The following is a 24,159-nucleotide window of genomic DNA, read 5'->3' as shown; positions in this document are numbered from 1 at the left end:
CGACCCCAGGTCTGACCCCTGACCCTAGGCCTTCCCCCCCCAGGCCTGACCCCTGAACCCAGGCCTGCCCCCCAACTCTAGGTGTGTCCGCGACCCCAGGTCTGACCCCCGCCCCCAGGCCTGACCCCCCGCCCCCAGGCCTGACCCCCGGACCCTAGGCATGCCCCCTGACCCAGGCCTGCCCCCCTCCCCCAATTCCACTATTTATTTATTTTATTTGTACATATTCTATTTATTTTATTTTGTTAATATGTTTTGTTCTCTGTCTCCCCCTTCTAGACTGTGAGCCCACTGTTGGGTAGGGACCGTCTCTATATGTTGCCAACTTGGACTTCCCAAGTGCTTAGTACAGTGCTCTGCACACAGTAAGCGCTCAAAAAATACGAATGAATGAATGAACAAACGAAGGAACTCCAGGCCTGTCTCCTCGCCCCCAGGACTGTCCCCTGACCCCAAGCCTGACCACCGACCCTAGGCCTGCCGTTGACCCCAGGTCTGCTCTCCAACCTTAGGCCTGCCCCGACCCCAAGCCTGACCCCCAACTCCAGGCCTGCCCCCCAACCCTAGGCCTGGCCGCGACTCCAGTCCTGCCCCTTGACCTCAGGCCTGCCCCCTCCTAGACCCCAGGCCTGCCCTCTGCAGGGTCCTGCAAAGCAGGGGCAGAAAAGCCCTCGACCTCACTTCGAGGGCACTGGCGAGCTAGGGGGTCACTGCTCCGCTCCCTCCAAAGTGGTCCCCGACTGCCGGACGGTGCCTAGACGTCGGGCTGTGCTGCTCCTCTGCGGCCATTTATAAGCTGCAGCACTGGGTGGGCTGGTGGGTGGCCAGTCCTGCCCCGGGATTAGAGCCGGGCCAGGCCGGACGCGGGCCCGGGGCTCGCCCTTCTAATGTGGTTTCCTGGGTGACTGTGGCGGCGGCGTTGACAGTGACGACTCACCCAGCCGCCGGCCTCTCCCTGCCGCTCCCGACCTCTGGGTCCGGCTCCTGGAAGGACAGGACGCTCTGGCCCCAGGGAGGGGGCCATCACCTCACCCCCTCCTACCTCACCTCCCTTCTTTCCTTCTCCAGCCCAGCCCGCACCCTCCGCTCCTCTGCCACCAAGAACCTCCTCACTGTACCTCGTTCTCAGCTGTCCCGCCGTCGACCCCAGGCCCACATCATCCCCCTGGCCTGGAATGCCCTCCCTCCGCACATCCGCCAAGCTAGCTCTCTTCCTCCCTTCAAAGCCCTACTGAGAGCTCACCTCCTCCAGGAGGCCTCCCAGACTGAGCCCCCTTTTTCCTCTCCTCCTCCCCATCCCCCCTGCCCTACCTCCTTCCCCTCCCCACAGTGCCTGTGTATATGTTTGTACAGATTTATTACTCTATTTTACTTGTACATATTTACTATTCTATTTATTTTGTTAATGATGTGCATTTAGCTTTAATTCTATTTGTTCTGACGACTTGACACCTGTCCACATATTTTGTTTTGTTGTCTGGCCCCCCTTCTAGACTGTGAGCCCGTTGTTGGGTAGGGACCGTCTCTCTATGTTGCCAACTTGTACTTCCCAAGTGCTTAGTACAGTGCTCTGCACACAGTAAGCACTCAATAAATACGATTGAAAGAATGAATGAGGGAGGGGGTCGCATCAGCTGGGAGGGAAATATCAGCAATTTTCCTTATATTGATGCCTGTTTACTCGTACTGATGTCCTGAGGTCTGTTTAACTGCAATAATAATAATTATGATATTTATTAAGTGTTTACTAGGTGCCAAGCACTGTTCTAAGCTCTGGGGTAGATACAAGGTAATCGGGTTGTCCCACCTGGGGCTCACAGTCTCAATCCCCATTTTACAGATGAGGGAACTTGGGCACAGAGAAGTGAAGTGACTTGTCCCAGGTCACACAGCAGACAAGTGGCAGAGCCGGAACTAGAACCCACGTCCTTTGACTCCCAAGCCCAGGGTCTTGCCATTAAGCCACTCTGCTCCCCTACTTGTACTGATGTCTGTCTACCCCCCTGTCTAGACTGTGAGCTTGTTGTGGGCAGGGATTGTCTTTCTTAATTGCTGTATTGTACTTTCCCAAGCGCTTAGTATAGTGCTCTGCACACAGTAAGCACTCAATAAATACAGTTGAACAAATGAATGGCAGGGGCTCCAGGGAGGATGGGGGTGCTGGGGAGGGGGGACGGGGAACTGGGGAGGGACAGAGGTCCTGCGGAGGGGCTGAGGGGCTGCCAGAGAGGCAGGGGTCGGGGTTTTTGTGAACCTCCCCCTTCATATCCACCAAATCATCACTCTCCCAGCCTTCAGCATGATGTAGTGACTAGAGCCCCGGCCTGGAAATCAGAAAGTCATGGGTTCTAATTCCCGCTCTGCCCCTTGTCTGCTGTATGACCTTGGACAAGTGACTTCTCTTCCCTGTGCCTCAGTTCCCTCACCCATAAAATGGGGATGGAGACTGTGAGCCCCACATAGGACAGGGACTGTGTCCAACCCTACTTGCTTGGCTCCACCTCAGTGCTTAGTACAGTGCCTGGCATGTACTAAGCGCTTAACAAATGCCATAACTATTATTATTCAAAGCCTTATTAAAATCCCATCTCCTTCAAGACGTCTTTCCAGACAAAGCTCTCATTTCCTTTACTCCTTCCTTCTGCGCCACCCTTGAACTTGGATTGTTTTACCAGCTCCACAGCACTTATGTACACATCCGTAATGTATTTATATCAATGTCGGTCTCCCTTTCCGGACTGCAAGCTACTTGTGGGCAGGGAACGCCTTCCAACTCTGTTATATTGTACTGTAAGCTCGTTGCGGGCAAGGAATGTGTCTGTTTATTGTTGTATAGTCCTCTCCCAAGTGCTTAATACAGTTCTGTGCACACATGAAGTGCTCAATAAATGATTGAATGAATGAACCCTAACTCTGTTCCCACCCCGACCTCCTCCCCCTGCCCTTTCCTGGTAAATCTTGACCCCAGACTCAGAGACTCCTGGTCTTTTTCTGTGTTTGTGTTTTGCTTTGCACATAGTAAGCGCTTAATAAATGCCGTTATTATTATTATTATTATTATCTGTGAATGTGTGTGCATGCGTGTGCGTATGTATGTGAATCCTGTGATGTCATCCCACTCTCGGCCGCCTCCGCCCTCCCGTAACACTGTATCTGTGTGTGTGTTTATTCTTTGGGGTGTCTGTTGGTCTTCACCTGGGCTCGGTTTCTCTCTGCCCACTTTCATTCATTCATACAATCGTATTTATTGAGCGTTTACTGTGTGCAGATAACTGGACTAAGCCTTGGGAAAGTACAATACGGCAACAAAGAGTCACAATCTCTGCCCAAAACGAGCTTTGAGTCTAGAGGGGGGAAGATAGGCATCAATACAGAAGAACAGACATCAATATAAATAAATTACAGCTATATACATAAGTGCTTTGGGGCTGAGTCAGGGGGGAGAGCAAAGGGAGCGAGGCAGGGCAATGCAGAAGGGAGTGGAAAATAAGGAAAAGGGGGGCTTAGTCTGGGAAGGCCTCTTGGAGGAGATGGGCCTTCAGTAAGGCTTTGAAAGGCGGGGGGAGAGTCATCATCCAGTGAATTTGAGGAAGGAGGGCGTTCCAGGCCAGAGGCAGGACGTGGGCCAGGGGTCCGCGATGAGACAGGCGAGGGGGAGGCCCAGGGAAAAGATTAGCACCAGAGGAGCAAAGCATGAGGGCTGGGTTGTAGAAGGAGAGAAGTGAAGTGAGGTAGGAGGGGGTAAGGTGGTGGACTGCTTTAAAGCCAATGGTGAGGAGTTTTTGTTTGATGTGGAGGTGGATGGGCAATCACTGGAGTTTCTTGAGGAGTGGGGGATGACATGTGCTGAATGTTTCTGTAGAAAGATGATCCGGGCAGCGGACTGAAGTGTGGACTGGAGTTCTGACCCCGATCGTCACCTCACTGTGCTTGTCTCTTCCACCGTCTTGGTCCGGGCAGCGGAGGAGGAGTGGGAGTCTCCTCCCCGGAGCCGCTGGGGGTGGGGATGGGGAGGTTGGGGGTCAGCAGAGGGGGAGGGGAGCATAATTATAATAATATGTATTAAGCGCTTACTGTGGGCAAAGCACTGAACTAAGAGCTGGGAGAGAATACCTGGGTGGAAATTAACCAAGGTTCTGTCCCTCCTGAGGCTATGAAAGGAACCTTCAGTTCTAAACCCGACTCCGTCCCATCTGCTTTGTGACCTTGGGCAAGTTGTTTAACTGCTCTGTGCCTCATTCACCTCATCTGGAAAATGGGGATTAGCCTTTGAACCCTACGTGGGTGTCCAACCTGGTTAGCTCATACCTATCACTATGCTCAGTACAGTGTCTGGCACACAGTAAGCACTTAACATTAAAAAAAGGACCATACCATACCATAAAAAAACATGAGAAAGTAGGCTCTCTCCACTCCCATGCCATAGGGAGTGGCAGAACGAGCCTACCCCCCAACCCCGGGGGGGTCCAGATGCCCCCTTCCAACTTTTCCAGGAAAATCGCAGCAGCATCAGACAGCGAAGCCTGTTGGCCTGGAGCCATGTTGATGGTTCCTGAAGACCACCCTTTCCTCAAAATCCTGTTACACTGGTAAACTTTTATTGCTGATTCCAGGCTGTAAGCTCCTTGTGGGGAGGAACATGTCTGCCGACTCTGTTCTACTGTACTCTCCCAAGGGCTTAGTCCAGTCCTCTTCACACAGTAAGCGCTCAATAAAAAAGAAGTAATGTGGTCTAGTGGATAGAGCACGGGCCTGGGAGCCAGAAGGACCTAGGTTTCAATCCTGCCTCTGTTACTGCTAAGTGACCTTGGGCAAGTCACTTCACTTCTCTATGCATCGGTTCCTTCATCTGTAAAATGGTGATTAAGACTGTAAGCTCTATGTGGGACAGGGACTGTGTCCAACCTGATCCACTTGTTTCTACTGCGGCACTTAATACAGTGCCTGGCACATAGCAAGCACCTAACAAATACCATAAAAAAATAAAAATAAATGCAATTACGGATTGACTGATTCCTTTATTGTTAAGTTGTAACTTGTTGGCATGGTCTTCTTGTTTTAAATGTCTAGATTCCCACTCTGACTCAGATCCTGGAGGGCCAGTGATAGGTCCTAACAGATTTTCTGCTCAACACCACAGAGCTTCGCACATTGTGACTGCCTAATCCATGTTAGTAATAATAAGAGTAATAATAAACTCTTTGAAGGCAGGGACTGCCTTTATAAATACTGTTGAGAATGATGGCAGTGAGGATAAATTCATAATGTCCAGATCATTTTTCTATAGGTTCCTTGTCTAATTCCCATGTGGGTACTTTCTCCCAGGGCTTGGTACAGTGCTCTACACATAGTAAGCACTTAATAAGCCCTATTACAACTGATAAACTCACCCAGACATACTTTTGGATGCCCCCACAAATACACTCATATACACACAAATATACATTCATTAAAATACTCAACTCTGTTGGATTCTCCTAAGTACTTAATACAGTGCTCTGCACACTGTAAATGCTCAATAAATGCCATTGGTGATGATGATGATACCCACGTAGATATGTGTGTGGATTCCCACACAAGTACACTCACCCACACACACAAGTAGACTCTCGGATACACTAATATGCTCATCTCCTTCTCCCCCACACACACCACACACAAACAGGCTCTCAGATATGCACCGTTTCACTCACCCACACAGGTACACATATACAGACAACCATCGCACATACACTCATAGATGCTCCCACCCACAGATATACAACATAAGCATTTACTGCGTGTCTACAGGGTTTAATAATTATTATGGTATTTGTTAAGCACTTAGTATGTGCCAAGCACCGTTCAAAGCACTGGGATAGATACAAGGTAATCAGGTCGTTCGATGTGGGGCTCATAGTCATAATCCTCATTTTACAGATGAGGTAACTGAGGCACAGAGAAGTGAAGTGACTTGTCCAAGGTCACCCAGGAGACAAGTGGCGGAGCTGGGATTAGAACCCATGTTCTCTGACTCCCAAGCCCATTCTCTTGCCACTAGGCCACACTGCTTCTCTAGACTTACTGAGTGTCTATAGGGTGCAAAGCAGTGTGGCTTAGTGGAAAGAACCCAGGCTTTGGAGTCAGAGGTCATGGGTTCAAATCCCTGTTCTGCCCAATTGTTAGCTGTGTGACTTTGGGCAAGTCACTTAACTTCTCTGGGCCTCAGTTACCTCATCTGTAAAATGGGGATTAAGACTGTGAGCCCCACTTGGGACAACCTGATCACCTTGTATCCTCCCCAGCACTTAGAACAGTGCTCTGCACATAGTAAGTGCTCAACAAATGCCATCATTATTATTATTATTGTCCTAAACTCTTGGGAACATCTCTGACAACGGCCCCACCCTCACGGAGTTTATAATCTAAAGGGGGTAGTCAAGAGGATATAAACTGCCATTATGCAATAGTTGAAAGAGAGAGAGCATAGATACAGATGACACAAATAAATCATGAGGTACACCCAGGAGGGTTAAGGTGAGTGATGCGTTGACGTGACCAGGAAGCAGGGGGGATTAACTGGGGAAATTCCACATGGAGAAGGTTAGGAAAGGATGTGGTTTGGTGGATTTAAGGGGGGAAAGAATTCCAGTTAGGGAGAAGAGAGTGCAAAATGGATTGGAATCGAGAGTTGGAAACTCGGTGTAGATAAAGAGGCCTTCCCAGACTGAGCCCCCTTTTTCCTCTCCTCCTCCCCATCCCCCCGGCTCTACCTCCTTCCCCTCCCCACAGTACCTGTATATATGTTTGTATAAATTTATTACTCTATTTTACTTGTACATATTTACCATTCTATTTATTTTGTTAATGATTTGCATTTGTTCTGATGACTTGACACCTGTCCACATATTTTGTTTAGTTGTCTGTCTTCCCCTTCTAGACTGTGAGCCTGTTGTTGGGTAGGGACCGTCTCTATGTGTTGCCAACTTTTACTTTCCAAACCCTTAGTACAGTGTTCTGCACACAGTAAGCACTCAATAAATATGACTGACTGACTGAATGAATGAATAAGAGGAGCATGAGAGGAGTAAAGTGGGCAAGTTGGAATGTAGCGGAACAAGAGAGCTACTTGTCTGCTGTGTGACTTTGGGTCACCTCTCTGTGCCTCAGTTACCTCATCTGTAAAATAGGGATTAAGACTGTCCCCAAGTGGAACAGGGACTGTATCCAATCTGATTTCCTTGATTTTACCCCAGCGCTTAGAACAATGGGTGGCACAGAGTAAGCACATAACAAATACCATAAAAACGAGTGGTTACTGTGAGCCCCATGTGGGACAGGGACTGTGTCCAACTTATTATCCAGAGTTAAGCACAGTGCTTGGCACATAGTAAATGCTACAAACACCACAATCATTATTCTTATTATTATTATAGTAGGAGGTGTAGTGGTAATATTTATATTGGTTAAGCACTTAGTACGTGCCAAGCACTGTACTAAGCCCTGGCATAGATACAAGAAAATCAGATCACACAGGGTCCCTGTCCCACATGGGGCTCACAGTCTAAGGGGAGGGTGAACAGGTCAGAAGGTCATGGGTTCTAATCCAGGCTATGCCACTTGTCTGCTATGTGACCTTAGGCAAGTTATTTCACTTCTCTGTGCCTCAGTGACCTCAACTGGAAAATGGGGATTAAGACTGTGAGCCCTATGTGGGACAGGGACTGCGTCCAACCCAATTATCTAGTTTCTACCCCAGTGCTTAGAACAGTGCCTGGCATATAGTAAGCACTTAACAAATACCATAATTATTGTTATTATTATTGAATTCCCCTTTTACAGATCAGGGAAAAGAGATGCTAAATGACTGGGCCGAGGTCACACAGCAGGCAAGTGGCAAAGAAGGGATTAGACCCCAGGTCTAGGGAAAGAAAAATAAAAGAGTGGTATGCTCCCTGTCCACAAGGATCTTACATTCTTACAGGGAGACAGGTAAGCTGTAAGATAGGTAACAGTTGTAAGCTCAGCTCTGATGGTTAGGAGTGTCTGATTCAGAGATAAATGGGTAACCATCAGAGGGTATTATGAAATGGAGTGATGCCTTATCAATATTACAGATTCAGATACATGGCTGTTCACAGATAACTACACAAATAGACAGACAGACACACAGATCTACTCTTCAGACACAAACAGTAATAACAATAATTGCGGTATTTGTTAAGCACCAACTATGTGTCAGGCACTGTGTTAACCACTGGCATAGGTACAAGGTATTCCTCACAGATAACACACAGCCATGTAGGCGATAAGCGCTTAGTACAGTGCTCTGCACACAGTAAACGCTCAATAAATACAATAAATACGATTGATGATGACCAAACACTCACCCAGAGTCAGATTCTCCTCGTTGCCGGTTTATTGAGAACTTTCCCTGGGGTGTTTCCATGTAACTGATCCCCCGATAGATGGGGTTTGGTGGGTGGGGGGGGCTGAGATCTAAGGGTCCCAGGGATGTGGGGGGGAGCCTGGGAGATGAGTCTGGGGGCCGGGCTGGGGAGCGGAGTGTACGTAGGGAAGAACCTGGGCTTCATTCAGAGGAGAGCTCTCTGGCGAGGGGTCCCCGGGGGTGTCCGGGCCAGGTTTTGGGTGGGGGTTGGGGAGGGTGTGGTGGCACAGTCAGGGTCCGGGCACCCCCAGAATGGAACTAGTTGTTCTTCATGGTCTGACAGATCCAGTCGACATATTTGCAGACTCGTGTGTAGACGCCCGGCTTGGAAATGGTGGCACAAGGGTTCTGACCCCATGAGATGATCCCCTGTAGGCTCCCGTTACAGACCAGGGGACCCCCAGAGTCTCCCTGGTGGGTGCGGGGGGAAGAAAGGAGACCCCACTCTGAGCCACAGAGACCCACACCCATGACCCACGATCTCTTAATCAGAGGTGTTGTCCAGAACTGAAGGGGTGAGGGTCAGAGGTCAAGGGGGGTGGGGTGGGGATGAAAAACGGCCCTGGCAGGATTTCTCCTTGTCATGAACATGAGGAGGGATCGGGGCCAAAGAGGGCGGTGGCGGGGAGGGGGGTGTCACAGATCTGGAAGGGGCCTGAAGGGGCAGAGTTGGGGGAGGGGAAGGTCACAGATGGGCAGGATTTCCCCTTATCGTGGACATAAGGAGTCAACGGTGAGGTCAGAGATCTTGAAGGAGTTTGAGGGGGGCAGAGCCGGAGGGGGGAATGAGTTGGGGGGCTGGTCACTGACCTGGCAGGAGTCCCGGCCCTTGTTCCGGACACTGGCACAGACCATGGTGTCGGTGATGTTGCCGGGGTAGGAGGCCTCGCATTCCTTCTGGGGGATGATGCTGATTTTGGCACAGCGCAGCGTAGCGGGGAGGTGAACTGTAGTGGCACAGAGAAGACCGCCCCCACCCCGCAACAAGGGCTGGGAACTGGGGGGCTGGGTCCCTCCCCTGAGGGGTGGCCCCACCCAGATCCTCCACTCTCCAGGCTTCAGTTTCCCTTCTCATCGGGCATCAACTTGGGACCACGCCCCATCCTGACCATGGGGTCACTCACAGGAGCTGAGCTGGGACCGGGGCCGGGACCGGGAGACAGAGGGGTGGGAAGGGAGTGCCAAGGACAAGAGGGTTGGGCAGAACAGGACAGGAGGGGAGAGGAGGACAGGCAGGTCTGGCCAGGACCAGAAAGACGGGCGGGACAGGGCCAGACAGTCAGGAAAGGCACTAGAATTCAGCAGGAGAGGTCAGGCAGAACAGGACAGCTGGAATGCCCTCCCTCCTCAAATCCACCAGACAATGACTCTCTCCCCCTTCAAAGCCTTATTAAGGCTCAACTCCTCCAAGAGGCCTTCCCTGATTAAGCCTCACTTTTCCTCATCTCCCACTCCCTTCTGCATCACCCTGACTTACTCCCTTTGCTCTTTCCCCCTCCCAGCCCCACAGCACTTAAGTCCATATCCACAACGTATTTATTTCTATTAATGTCTGTCTCCCCGACTCTAGACAGTGAGCTTTGTGGGCAGGCAATGTCACTGCTTATCATTGTACTGTACTTTCCCAAGCACTTAGGACACTGCTCTGCACACAGTAAGCGCTCAATAAATATGATTGAATGAATGAATGAATTGGGGAAAGAGCCCAGGCCCGGGAGTCAGAGGACGTGGGTTCTAATCCCTGTTCTGCCACTTTGCTGCATGACCTTGCGCAAGTCACTTCACTTATCTGCACCTCAGTTACCTCATCTGTAAAATGGGATTAAGACTCCGAACCCCATTTGGGATAATGGAATGGGTCTAACCTGATTATCTTGTACCTCTCCCAGAACTTAGTACAGTGCCTGGTACATAGTTAAGTACTTAACAAATACCATCAAAAAACCAAAAAATCAAAACCTTAACCCCGACCTCACCTCCAAACTCTTCTTCTAAACCCAAATTCCAGCTTTTTCCCCACCCTCCCTTTGCCCCTAAATCTTTTCTAGCCCTGTCACTTCCCTCTACTCTGACCCCAACCCCCAACCTGCCCCGCCAAACCCACTCCCATCCTATGTATTATTATTATTAATAGTAGTAATAATAATAATAGTATTTGTTAAGCACTTACTATGTGCCAAGCACTCTACTAAGCGCTGGGGTGGATACAAGCAAATTGAGTTGGACACAATCCATGTCCCAAGTGGGGCTCACAGTCTCAACTCCCATTTTACAAATGAGGTAACTGAAACCCAGAGAAGTGGAGTGACTTTCCCAAGGTCACACAGCAGACAAGTGATGGAGAACACATGACCTTCTGACGCCCAGGCCCGTGCTCCAAACTTGGATTGTGAGCCCCATGAGGGACAGGGACATAGAGGGGCAGGAATTCTGGCTGCGCAGTCAGGGGTAGAAGGCTGGGTTTCCACTGCTACCGTCTCCCCAGATTACACCACACCTTCACCACATAACCTAGACCCCCTCCCCAGTTTGCCAGAGCCAACAGCCTCAGCGGCAGGTCCCTTATGGGTCTCATTCTTTCCCCCCCGACCCTGAAAAGAACCACCAGTGTGACCCCCGGCCCTCCTTCCGACAACGCCCCGTGCCCTTCTGCCTCCCTAGCCCCCAAGTGTCCTGCCTCTGGATGGTCCACCGCCCAGCCTTATGGCCCTGTCCCCTGTACACCCCTCTGATCAGCTGCTGACCATGCCCACGTCTACCCCATCAATCTCTACCCTGATCCACCCGGCCTCAGCCTGACCTTTGGTGTAATGCCCTTGACCATGACCCAAGGCCCCAATTAGGCTGTGAACTAAGACGCTATTTCCCCATAACCCTTTGGCTTCAAATATTCTATTCAGAATGGAATGAGCTGACTCATTTCTACTGCCTGTCTGCCTGATTTCCATTAGGCCCATTGCCTGATTTTCCATCAGGCCCACTCCAGGGCAGTTTCTGGTGTTCCCAAGTGCTCACTGGAATCAAACCACTTGGCACCCTCCTCGGCCCAGCTCCGAGCTCTGTCTGGGAACCAGGATCACCAACCAACAAACCCTAGCTTAGGATCACTAGAGGTAGGTTGGGATCAAATCTTGGCCTGCCTCCACTCTCCCCTTCTTCCTTCTTCTTCTTCTCCCTTCCCTGCCCCACCCTCACCCTGCCCCCTGGGATCCTGGATAATGGATCGTCAGCCCACCACCATCCAACCTGGCCTCTCCCACACCCTCTTCCTCTCCTCCGGCTGTGCCGTGGCTCCAACAGGGAAGCAGCATGGCTTGGTGGAAAGAGCTTGAGTCTAGGAGTCAGGGAATCTGGGTTCTAATCCCACCTCCGCCACTTGTCTGCTGTGTGATCTTGAAGTTGAGTCGCTCAACTTCTCAAGGCCTCACTTTCCTCTTCTGTAAAATGGGGCATTTATACGTGTGAGCCCCATGTGGGACGGGGACTGTATCCCACCCAATTACCTTGTGTCCACCCCGACGCCAAGTACAGTGCTTGGCACATAGTAAGCGCTCGACAAATACCACCACCGTTATGATTATCAGAGGATAAACTCCTTGAGGGCAGCTCCCAAGCACTCGGTTCAGGGCTGTGGAGGCACTCAGTAAGTGCGACTGATTGACGGCTCTGTACTTTTCGGGCTGGTGATGGTTCCCCAGCCGGAGATGAGGCAGCAGGTGCCGGCGGTGACGCAGTCCTGGGGTAGGGGTAAGGGCTGGACGGCGGCAGTCAGATGGGCGGGCTTGTCCAGTTTCACCAGCATGATGTCATTGCGGTGGTCCTTGTTGGGGTAGCTGCTGTTGAAGCCGGGATGGGGGAAGGAGCGGGTGGCCAGGCGCACCTGCTCTGTCCCCTCATGCTGCTCGATGTTATGGACTCCCAGGCGGACCTGGTAGCGTCTGGAGCGGGAGAGATGGGAAGGGGAGGGGGCAAGGTCAGAGGTGGGAGGGGATAGGGATTGCAGGCCTGGGCCTTTCTTCATCCCCCCTCCCAGCCTCACAGCACTTCATTCATTCATTCATTCAATCGTATTTATTGAGCGCTTACTGTGTGCAGAGCACTGTACTAAGCACTTGGGAAGTACAAGTTGGCAACATATAGAGACGGTCCCTACCCAACAACGGACTCACAGTCTAGAAGGGGGAGACAGACAACAAAACAAAACATGTAGAGACATGTCAAGTCGTCAGAACAAATAGAATTAAAGCTAAATTCATTCATTCATTCATTCAATCGTATTTATTGAGCGCTTACTGTGTGCAGAGCACTGTACTAAGCGCTTTTGCACATCATTAACAAAATAAATACAATAGTAAATATGTACAAGTAAAATAAAACTTTATGCATTTCTATTCATGTCTGTCTCCCCCTCTAGACTGTAAGTTTGCTGTGGGCAGGGAACGTGTCTGTTGATTGTTGTACTGTACTCTCCTAAGTGCTTAGTACAGTGCTCTGCACACAGTAAGCGCTCAGTAAATACAACTGATTGACTGGGGGAGGGAGAGATAGGGTGGGAAGGGGTGGCGAGGGATGGGAGATGGGAAACAGAATGGAAGTGGAAAGAGCAAGGGCCTGGGAGTTGGAGGACTTGGGTTCTAATTCCAGTTTGCCTGCTCTGTGACCTTGGGCAAGTCACTTTTCTTCTCTGGGCCTCAATTTCCTCATCTATAAAATGGGGATTCAATGCCTGTAGACTCTGAGCCCCATGCGGGACAGGGACTGAGTCCAACCCAGTTATACTGTACCTACTCCAGCTCTTGGTATAGTGTTTGGCGCATAGTAAGCGCTTAACAAATTCCACAATTACAATTATTATTTTTAGATCTCAAGGTACAGGAGAGACCCAATCCCTGTGGGCTAGGAAGGGACCTTGCCAGTTGCTATGAAGATTGGAGGAGGAAGAGGAGGAGAAAGAGGAGGAGGAGGAAGAGGAAGAGGCTCCTGAAGTGGGAACTGAGGGCTGGCAAGTGGGGTGGAGGCTGGGAGAGAGACCTAAGGGTTGGAAGGCAGGACCTCTGGGGTCCCTGAATGGAGAGAAAACTGGATGAATGCGGTGGGCCTGGGTGAGGGTCTGAGAAGGGGAGAAGGAGGGGAGAAAGCTCACAGGTGTCAGGGCTTCCAGAGAAGGGAGACCCCAAGAAGGTCAGAGGGCATCAGAGGGTGGCAGGTTCAGTCTGCAGGTTTGGGCCAGATGGCTTCTCTTGACTTTGGGTCAGTGGTGCCCTTGAGGAGTCTGGGACCTCGGGGCAGACCCCAGGATGTACTGGGTCATGGTTCTGTGGGGGCAAGGGGGTTAGTTTGATCTGGCCTCCCTGGGTCCCTGTGGGTCTTTGGAATTTGATCTGGGCCTGTCTGGGGGGTGCCTGGGACCCAGGAGGGTGGGTCCTGGGAAGTCAGGGGCTGGCCCAGTTCCATTCCAAACCTTGGAATTAGGCCCAACGAAAACCTTTCCCTTAGGGAGAGACCTGGTGACTCCATGTTCGCCTGACACCTACGTCCAGCTGCAGGTCAGACCCTGGGGAGCAGCTGGAGTTTTCCACCGGGTGTGTGTGGGAGGCAGAGAGGGAGGGGAGCACTGCCAGGGGTGTGAGGATGGGTGGGGGTCCCTGATGGGTGTGGGGGGGAAGGGAGGGGACCTCTGACAAGTGTGTGAAAATGGATGGGGGGCTCTGATGGATGTGTCGGGGGAGCTCTGCCAGGTATGTGAAAAGGGTGGGGGATCTCTCATGGGTGTGGGGAGGGAAGGAGGGGAGCTCTGCCAGGTATGTGAGGATGGGTGGGGGTCTCTTATGTGTGTGGTCGGGGGTGGGGGGTCCTGTGTCAGTTGTGTGAGGATGGGTGGGGGGCTCTGATGGGTGTGGGGGGAGGGGACCTGTGCCAGGTGTGTGAGAGATGGGAGAGCGGGAAGAGGGTGAGTGGGTTCTGTCCATCCTGTGTGTGTTGGGGTGGTGGGTAAAGTCCTTCCCAACCCCGTCTTTCCCTGGCAGCCTCTCCTCCCTCTGCCCGCATCCCAAGAGCCTTCCTGAGCCCCCCGAGCCCCCGGCCCAGCCCGGGCTGCGCCCCCCGGTCCCCGCCCCCCGACGCACAGAGACCCACGGCTTGCGGCAGTGAGCGGCGGTGACCAGCCAGAGCGGGTGGATGAGCGAAGCTCCACAGTGCAGCCGGGACTTGAAGAACAAGGCCACCTGCCAGGGCTGGGAGTGAGGCGGGCACTCGTAGCCCTTAATCACCCGCGTCTCTGGCCGGATCCATCCTGTGGGGACAGACAGGCAGGGGTCAGGTGAGCAGGGTCCGGCCCGGACAGGGCCAGGGCCCTCTGAATCAAGACCTGATGGCCCCAGGTCTTGGACCAGCTAAACCTTGATGGGGACAGGAGGGATGGAGAGTTGTGGGGGGCGAGGGGGAGGGAAGGATGGAGTGCAGAAGCAGCGTGGCCTAGTGGAAAGAGCCCGGGCTTGGGGGTCAGAGGTCGTGGGTTCTAATCCCAACTCCGCCACTTGTCTGCTGTGTGACTCTGGGCAAGTCACTTCACTTGAGAAGCAGCGTGGCTTAGTAGAAAGAGCCCGGGCTTGGGGGTCAGAGGACCTGGGTTCTAATCCTGGTTCTGTCCCTTGTCTGCTGTGTGACCTTGGGTAAGTCACTTCACTTCTCTGTGCCGCAGTTACCTCTTCTGTAAAATGGGGATGAAGACTGTGAACCCCACCTGGGAAAACCTGATTACCTTGTATCTACCCCAGCGCTTAGAACAGCGCTTGGCACATAGTAAGCCCTTAACAAATACCACTCCCCCCCACTTTTCTTCTGCTCCCCCTCCCCTCCACATGGCCCCAACTCGCTCCCTTTGCTCTACTCCCCTTCCCGCCCCACAGCACTTGCGTATGTATGTACATATTTATAATTGTAATTCTATTTATTTTTATTAATGATGTGTATATATCTATAATTCTATTTATTTATAATGATGCCACTGATTCCTATTTACTTGTTTTTATGTCTGTCTCCCCCCTCCTAGACTGTGAGTTCATCGTGGGCAGGGACTGTCTCTATTAATGATGTGTATGTATCTACAATTCTATTTACTTATATTTAAATTCTATTTATAGCGATGCTACTCGCTCCTCATTGCTCTGCAAACAGTAAGCACTCAATAAATATGAATGAATGAACCTCTCTTTTCCCATAGGCCCCTGCTGCCATCTCCCTGCCACTGTGAAAGCTGCTGAGCTATTCTTCGCCCTCCTTCCCCACTTCCCATGGAAATTTAGATCTAAATCATCATCAATCATATTTAATTTAATAAAATCGTATAAATCAGAGCCAGATCCAGCCCATCCCAGCCCGGGACTCCCTCAGCGCTCCTTCTCACGGCACCGCCTCTCTGCTTTCAGTGCTTAAGTCTGGAGGACCCTGAAATCCAGATCCTTATTTCGGATTTATCGTTCCCCTATTCTCTTGTCCTCTCCCAAGCATTTAGTACAATGCTATGCACACTGTAATAATAATAATAATGGTATTTGTTAAGCGCTTACTATGTGCAAAGCACTGTTCTAAGCACTGGGGAGGTTACAAGGTAATCAAGTTGTCCAACGGGGGGGGCTCACAGTTTTAATCCCCATTTTACAGATGAGGGAACTGAGGCACAGAGAAGTTAAGTGACTTGCCCAAAGTCACACAGCTGACAGTTGGCAGAGCCGGGATTTGAACCTATGACCTCTGACTCCAAAGCCTGTGCTCTTTCCACTGAGCCACGCTGCTTCTCATGGATGCCAGAAGGCCCATTTTTCTGTACTGCACGTTGACCCTATTACGCATGCTCTTTATTCATCCCCACCCACCCAGCCCCCCAGTACTTAGGTCCATATCTGCAGTTTATTTATTTATATTAATGTGGGCAGTGGGCAGTTTACACTTCTGTGTGTGTGTTTATTGTCGTATTGTACTCTCCCAAGCGTTTAGTACAGTGCTCTGCACATTGTAAGATTGAATGAACACTCTGGGCCATTTTCTGGGCAGAGGGGAGACCAGGGCCCAGGGGTCTGGTTCCTCCAACCGAGGGCGGCACAGCTGCGGCCTCTGATTCTCTCCTGGGGCAAATATGTGGGGTGACAAGGGAGCGGGAAAATCACAAATTGGTGGCCCATGGAGAGATCCCTGTTTGACTCATGGAGCAATTTCTACTGTTTTTGATCTAATTATCTTGTTTCTACCCCCAGCCCTTAGTACAGTCCTTGGCACATAATAAGGGCTTAATAAATACCCTCATTGCCGTTATTTCTATTTTCATTCAATGGCATTTATTGAGCACTTACTGTGTGCAGAGCACTGTACCAAGCGCTTGAGAGAGTACAACAGTAAACAGATACATTCCTTGCCCACACTGAGTTTACGGTCTATTTTGCGGAGGTCCCCCAGATGGAGAAGCGGGGGAGGAGGATGGATCCCCAGTCTGGTCAGTGTCTGACTGGCTGAGAATTTCAGTGTGACCTATATCTCCTTATCCCCAGTACATCACCCCATCAAAGACTAGCACACCCAACAACACCCCAGAATTTTCATAGAAAATTTGTCCCTGGCCCATGGGTGTCATAGGTATTGAAACCTCCGAACTGGGAGGTGCCAGGGTAATCCAGTCCTGGATGGACTCAAGCTAGGTTTGAGTGGGTTCGGTGCCTATGCACTTTAATCTGTAATAATAATTGTGGTATTTGTTGAGCGCTTACTATGTGCCAGGCACTATAATAATAATGATGGCATTTGTTAAGCGCTTACTATGTGCGAAGCACTATTCTAAGCACTGGGGGGATACAAGGTGATCAGGTTGTTCCCTCGGGGGGCTCACAGTCTTAATCCCCATTTTACAGATGAGGGAACTGAGGCACAGAGAAGTTAAGTGACTTGCCCAAGGTCACACAGCTGACAAGTGGCAGAGCTGGGATTTGAACCCACAACCTCTGACTCCAAAGCCCGGGCTCTTTCCATTGAGCCACGCTGCTTCACTACACTAAGCGCTGGGGTGGCTACAAGATAATCGAGTTGGACACAGTCCCTGTCCCACGTGAGGATCACGGTCTCAATCCCCCATTTTACATATGAGGTAACTGAGGACCAGAGAAGCGAAGTGACTTGCCCAAGGTCACACAGCAGGCAAGTGACGGAGCCAGGATGAGAACTCAGGTCCTTCTGACTCCCAAGCCTGTGCTCTATCCACTAGGCTCGCTGCTTCTCTACCCCTTAAACATTCTCTTTTTCCCTAACTGTAAACTTTTTTACATGTGTGTCTCAATCAATCAGTCGTATTTATTGAGGTGTGCAGCCCTATGTTAAACTCTTGGGAGACTACAATGCAACAGAGTTGGTAGACACGTTTCCTGCCAAAAACAGGCTTGCAGTCTCAAAGGGGAGACAGACATTTCCATAAGTTAAATTACATATATGTACTCAAGTATTACGGGCTGAAAGTGAGTAAAGGATGTAAATCCTAGTATCTCTCCTGAACCGTAAAATGGGGATTAAATCCCTGTTTTCCCTCCTACTAAGATTATGAGTCCCACGCTGGGCAGGGACTGTGTCCAACCTGATTACCTTGTATTTTAGAGAAGGAGTATGGCTTAAAGAAGAAGCGTGGCTTAGTGGAAAGAGCCCGGGCTTGGGAGTTAGAGGTTGTAGGTTCTAATCCCGACTCTGCCACTTGTCAGCTGTGTGACTTTGGGCAATCACTTCACTCTTCTGGGCCTCAGTTACCTCATCTGTAAAATGAGGGTGAAGCCTGTGAGCCCCCCACGTGGGACAACCTGCTGACTTTCTATCCACCCCAGTGCTTAGAAAAGTGCTTGGCACATAGTAAGCGCTTAATAAATGCCATTATTATTATTATTATAGTAAGCGATTAAAGCCCACTTGTCAGCTGTGTGACTTTGGGCAAGTCACTTTACTTCTCTGTGCCTCAGTTACCTCATCTGTAAAATGGGGATTAAGACAGTGAGCCCCCTGTGGGGCAACCCGATCATCTTGGAACCTCCCCAGCGCTTAGAACAGTGCTGTGCACATAGTAAGCGCTTAATAAATGCCATTATTATTATTATTACCATTATTATTATTATCTACCCCAGCGCTTAGAACACTGCTTGGCACAACAGTAAAAGCTTAACGAACACCACAATAGTAATTATTGTTATTAGTACAGCGCTCTGCACACCGTAAGGCCCTAATGAATACAACTGATGGAGGCCGGGGCGGGGAAACAAGACAGGCACAGGCGATCAGCTGGAACTACAAGTCCCGGCAACCCCCGGGGCCGGCCGGAAGTGAAGCTTTCCCCAGCCTACTACCGCCCCCTGGTGGCCAATCTCGGGAGCGGCCGGGTCTGGCCCTGCAGGCCCGGGTGGGACGGGGCAGGGGCGGAGGGGGCCCTCTAGTGGAGGAAGGGTGCACAAACCTGGAGCCCCTCCAGGCTGATAATAATAATAATAATGGCATTTATTAAGCGCTTACTATGTGCAAAGCACTGTACTAAGCGCTGGGGAGATTACAAGGAGATCAGGTTGTCCCACGGGGGGCTCACAGTCTTAATCCCCATTTTACAGATGAGGGAACTGAGGCCCAGAGAAGTGAAGTGACTTGCCCAAAGTCACACAGCTGACAATTGGCAGAGCCGGGATTCGAACCCATGACCCCTGACTGCAAAGCCCGGGCTCTTTCCACTGAGCCACGCTGCTTCTCAATTGGGGTGTCTCCTCCCTCTCCTCCAGGGCCACCAGCCCCCCTCCCCAAACTCTGCCCTTGAGGGTCAGCGGGGTCCAATGCAGGCCCAGAGATCGCCGGCCCGAGGACAGAGCGAGCACAGAGTGGCTTAGTGGAAAGAGCCCGGGCTTGGGAGTCAGAGGTCGTGGGTTCTAATCCCGCCTCCGCCACTTGTCAGCTCTGTGACCTTGGGCGAGTCACTTAACATCTCTGTGCCTCAGTTACCTCATCTGTAAAATGGGGGTGAGGACTGTAAGCCCCCAACCTGATGACCTTGTATCTATGCCAGTGCTTAGGACAGTGCTTGGCACATAATAAGCACTTAACAAATACCATCATTATTATTATTACCGAGAGGGGGGCTCGGGTGGGCTAAGTGGGCAGATGGGATGCAGGACAGACTAGACTGTGAGCCCACTGTTGGGTAGGGACTCTCTCTATATGTTACCAACTTGTACTTCCCAGGTGCTTAGTACAGTGCTCTGCACACAGTAAGCGCTCAATAAATACGATTGATTGACAGGGCCTCGGAGCCAGGCAGGGGACGTGGCCAGGTGGAGGGGGGGGCTGCAGGCTTTCTGAGGGTAGCTCGTCCCCTCCCCTAATCCCGGGGGCCACGCGCTCCTCTTACCTGCCATCAAGGTGAGGACGAGGCCAAGGAGCGGCAGGAGCAGCATGGCAGAAGCCGGGGGGTCAGGCGGCGGGCGGGGACCTGTCAGGTGGGCACAGTTACCACACACTGCCGCCGGCCTACACTGCCTCCGAAACGGTCAAACTCCAGTTCCCTGGACGCCTGGGTCCTGAGAGGAGGGCAGGGGTCTCCTGGCACGCTCAGATGCTCCTTTTGTTTGTCCTGCTTTCCTGCCACAGATTCGGAGAGTGGTGGGGGCGGTGGAAGGGAAGCGGGGGGACTAGGGGACGGGAAACCCAACTTTTCTGCCCGGTTCTCCTTGGGCTGGTCCCGCGCCTGTGCAAGTTTGTTGGGGTGTGTGCAGTGTTTGCAGAGGGGTGAGTTGGCTTGTCAGGAAGGCAAGGGGTGAAAGGGTTTTGGCGGTGAGGGGAGGGGGTGATCCCTGGTGCTCAGTTATTTCTAGTCTACCCCTCTAGACTAAACTCCTCGTGGGCAGGGGACATGTCTACCAACTGTGTGATATTGTACTCTCCCAAGGGCCTAGAACAGTGCTCTGCACACAGTGAGAGCTCAATAAATACAATTGATTGATGGATTGAGCAGCTCTGGCCCCAACCAGGGTGATGGGAGGCCAGGGGAGGGGACGGGGCTGGGGTCTGAGGTCAGAGGAGGTGATAAAGCCAACACCCCAGGTAGGTCTCCTGAAGCCCGACCTGAAGGCAAACGAACCCTTTGGGGCTTCAGGACTCGGGGAGCAGCAGTGTGAAGGTGTATAGGCGGACTCCTCATTCTCCCCTCCCTGGTTGGGGAGCTGGATGGGGGGTCGAGGGGGATTCCCAGCAGGGAGAGAGACACAGAGACACTGGGAGAGTTATAAGAGACATCTGCTAGAGTTGCTGAGAGACTGAGAGATACCGTGAGAGGCTGAGACTGAGATACAAGGAAAAAGTGACGGAGAGGGAGTGGGAGAGGCACAGAAAGAGAAAGAAAGACAACGAAAAACCGAGGGGAGGGGGTAGCAACACCAAGAGACTGGAAGAGACATGAGGAGAGACTGGGGGGATGCAAGGAGAGACAGCGTGGCTCGGTGGAAAGAGCCTGGGTTTGGGAGTCAGAGGTCATGGGTTCTAATCCCAACTCCGCCACTTGTCAGCTGTGTGACTTTGGGCAAACCACTTAACTTCTCTGTGCCTCAGTTACCCCATCTATAAAATGGGGTTTAAGACTGTGAGCCCCACGTAGGACAACCTGATTACCTTGTATCCCCCCAGCACTTAGAACAGTGCTTTGCGCATAGTAAGCATTTAACAAATACCATCATTATCAAAGAGATATAGTTGCAAGGAGACCCTGGAAGAGATATGAGGAGATAGTGGGCGAGATTCAGGGACAGAGACCCGAGGAGAGAGTGGGAGAGACAGGTGCGAGAAGAAACCTGGGGCGACCCAGGGGCAGGGACCCGAGGAGAAACTGCAAGAGACCCAAGGACAGAGACTGGGAGAGACACAGAATGAAACAGAGATGCAAGGAGGCAATGGAAGAGATACGAGGAAAGACTTCAGACAGAGACCCGAGGCGAGACTGGGATAGACGGGTGCGAGCAGAGACCTGGGGAGACACAGGGACAGGGATCCGAGAAGAGACTACGGGCAGAGAACGCATCAATTACCAGAGAAGCAGCGTGGCTCAGTGGAAAAGAGCCCGGGCTTTGGTGTCAGACTGGGTCATGGGTTCAAATCCCCATCTGCCAATTGTCAGCTGTGTGACTTTGGGTAAGTCACTTAACTTCTCTGTGCCTCAGTTCCCTCATCTGTAAAATGGGGGTGAAGACTATGAGCCCCCCGTGGGACAACCTGATCACCTTGTAATCTCCCCAGCGCTTAGAACAATGCTTTGCACGTAGTAAGTGCTTAATAAATGCCATCAAGAAACAAACTAATTCTGTTGTCCTCTCCCAAGCGCTTAGTACAGTACTCTGCACATAGTAAGTGCTCGATAATAATAATAATAATGATGGTATTTGCTAAGAGCTTCCTAGGTGGCAAGCACTGTTCTAAGCGCTGAATCAATACTATTGATTGATTGATTAGAACAGTGCTTCACACATAGTAAGCGCTTAATAATAATAACGATAATGGTATCTGTTAAGCGCTTACTATGTGCCAAGCAATGTTCTAAGTGCTGGGGCAGAAACAGGCTAGTCAGGTTGTCCCAGGCGGGGCTCACTCTTTCCATCCCCATTTCCCAGATGCGGGAACTGAGGCCCAGAGAAGTGATGTGACTTGCCCAAGGTCCCACAGCAGACTATGATTATCATTGTGATTATCGATTGAGAGACCCGGGGACAGGGAGCAGGGGCGTGACAGATGGAGGAGAGGCCTGGGGAGACCCAGGGACCCACGGGGAGATGGGGGCAGGCCCTAGGGAGGGGAGGGCGGCAGGGCCGGACTCTGCTGACCCTTGGCCTCCGGGGCTCACCCTTTTCATCCCCATTTTCCAGATACGGGCACGGAGGCCCAGAGAAGTGATGCGACTTGCCCAAGGTCCCACAGCAGACTATGATTATCATTGTGATTACTGATTGAGCGACCCGGGGACAGAGAGCAGGGGAGTGACAGGGGGGAGGAGAGGCCCGGGGAGACCCAGGGACCCACGGGGAGATGGGAGCAGCCCCTAGGGAGGGGAGGGCGGCAGGGCCGGACTCTCCCTTTTCATCCCCATTTTCCAGATGCGGGCACTGAGGCCCAGAGAAGTGATGCAACTTGCCCAAGGTCCCACAGCTGACTGTGATTATTGATTGAGCGACCCGGGGACAGAAAGCAGGGGCGTGACAGGGGGGAGGAGAGGCCCGGGGAGACCCAGGGACCCACGGGGAGATGGGGGCAGCCCCGAGGGAGGGGAGGGCGGCAGGGCCGGCCTCTGCAGGCCCTTGGCCTCCCGACCCTTCGTGTCCCCGGTCCCGCCCGGCTCACCCGGCCCGTGTCGGGCCTGGCAGGGTCGTCTGTCGTCGTCTGGGGTCCGGCAAGCTGGCTGGCTGGCTGGCTCCCTCGGATTAACCCGGCTCGGCCGTGCCAGGGGAAAAGGGGGCAGGAGATGGGGCGGGGGGGGGGGACGCCTCGCCCAGCTCATGTGACTCCTGCCCGGGGCCTTATCTCGGCCCGGGTCCCCGCCTCCTCCGCCCCCCTACCCGGGAGGGTTCGGGTAGTGATTGGGCCACCGGGCGAGCCACCTGGATGGCCGGCTCCTCCCCCCCGCCCCCTCGCCCACCGGGGCGCCCAAGCCTTGCCCACCCCGCCCCAGGGCCGCGGAGCTCTATGTGTGTGTCTGTCTGTGACAGAGGGACCTCTCCCTGCCTCTACCCTACCCCCTTCTCCTTCCCCACGACACTCGTCTATATTTCTACACATCTATTATTCTACATTTATTGTATCTGTACATATTTATTACTCTATATTATTAACGGTGGGTACATAGCTATCATTCTATTTATTCTGACGGTATTGACACCTGTCAACTTTCAATCAATCAATCAATCAATCAATCGCATTTATTGAGCGCTTACTGTGTGCAGAGCTCTATGTGTGTGTCTGTCTGTGACAGAGGGACCGCTCCCTGCCTCTGCCCTACCCCCTTCTCCTTCCCCACAGCACTCGTCTATATTTCTACACATCTATTATTCTATATTTATTGTATCTGTACATATTTATTACTCTATATTATTAACGGTGGGTACATAGCTATCATTCTATTTATTCTGACGGTATTGACACCTGTCAACTTTCAATCAATCAATCAATCAATCGTATTTATTGAACACTTACCGTGTGCAGAGCTCTATGTGTGTGTCTATCTGTGACAGCGGGACCTCTCCCTGCCTCTGCCCTACCCCCTTCTCCTTCCCCACAGCACTCGTCTATATTTCTACACATTTAGTATTCTATATTTTATCATCTGTACATATTTATTACTCTATATTATTAACGGTGGGTATATAGCTCTATCATTCTATTTATTCTGATGGTATTGACACCTGTCACCTTCAATCAATCAATCATATTTATTGAGCACTTACTGTGTGCAGAGCTCTATGTGTGTGTCTGTCTGTGACGGAGGGACCTCTCCCTGCCTCTGTCCTACCCCCTTCTCCTTCCCCACAGCACTCGTCTATATTTCTACACATTTAGTATTCTATATTTATTTTATCATCTGTACATATTTATTACTCTATATTATTAACGGTGGGTATATAGCTCTATCACTCTATTTATTCTGACGGTATTGACACCTGTCAACTTTCAATCAATCAATCATATTTATTGAG

The 24,159-nt window shown here is 51.5% G+C and overlaps 1 protein-coding gene across 1 annotated transcript; it reads right to left on the bottom strand.

Moving 5' to 3' along the window:
- Positions 1-8,492: 8,492 nt before the first annotated feature.
- On the bottom strand, positions 8,493-22,840 carry KLK11 (kallikrein related peptidase 11). The gene is made up of 6 exons (XM_038767261.1): positions 22,811-22,840; positions 19,839-19,919; positions 14,564-14,720; positions 12,101-12,366; positions 9,239-9,375; positions 8,493-8,839 (listed from the first exon to the last, which is right to left on the bottom strand). Exons 2-6 carry the CDS (start codon positions 19,882-19,884, stop codon positions 8,687-8,689), a joined length of 759 nt encoding a protein of 252 aa, XP_038623189.1. The 5' UTR covers positions 19,885-19,919; positions 22,811-22,840; the 3' UTR covers positions 8,493-8,686.
- Positions 22,841-24,159: the final 1,319 nt, after the last annotated feature.

This window comes from Tachyglossus aculeatus, chromosome 26 (genome assembly GCF_015852505.1).
Source record: "Tachyglossus aculeatus isolate mTacAcu1 chromosome 26, mTacAcu1.pri, whole genome shotgun sequence".
Lineage (NCBI taxonomy): Eukaryota > Metazoa > Chordata > Mammalia > Monotremata > Tachyglossidae > Tachyglossus > Tachyglossus aculeatus.
Note: the sequence above shows the minus strand (reverse complement) of the source record. Positions and strands in the feature narration are given on the sequence as shown.

Coding starts and splice junctions, on each gene's coding strand:
- KLK11 (XM_038767261.1), bottom strand. CDS start 19,884: ATGCTGCTCCTGCCGCTCCTTGGCCTCGTCCTCACCTTGATGGCAG. Junction 14,721..19,838: donor CGTCCTCACCTTGATGGCAG/GTAAGAGGAGCG, acceptor CTGTCCCCACAG/GATGGATCCGGCCAGAGACG. Junction 12,367..14,563: donor GCCGCTCACTGCCGCAAGCC/GTGGGTCTCTGT, acceptor CTCCCGCTCCAG/ACGCTACCAGGTCCGCCTGG.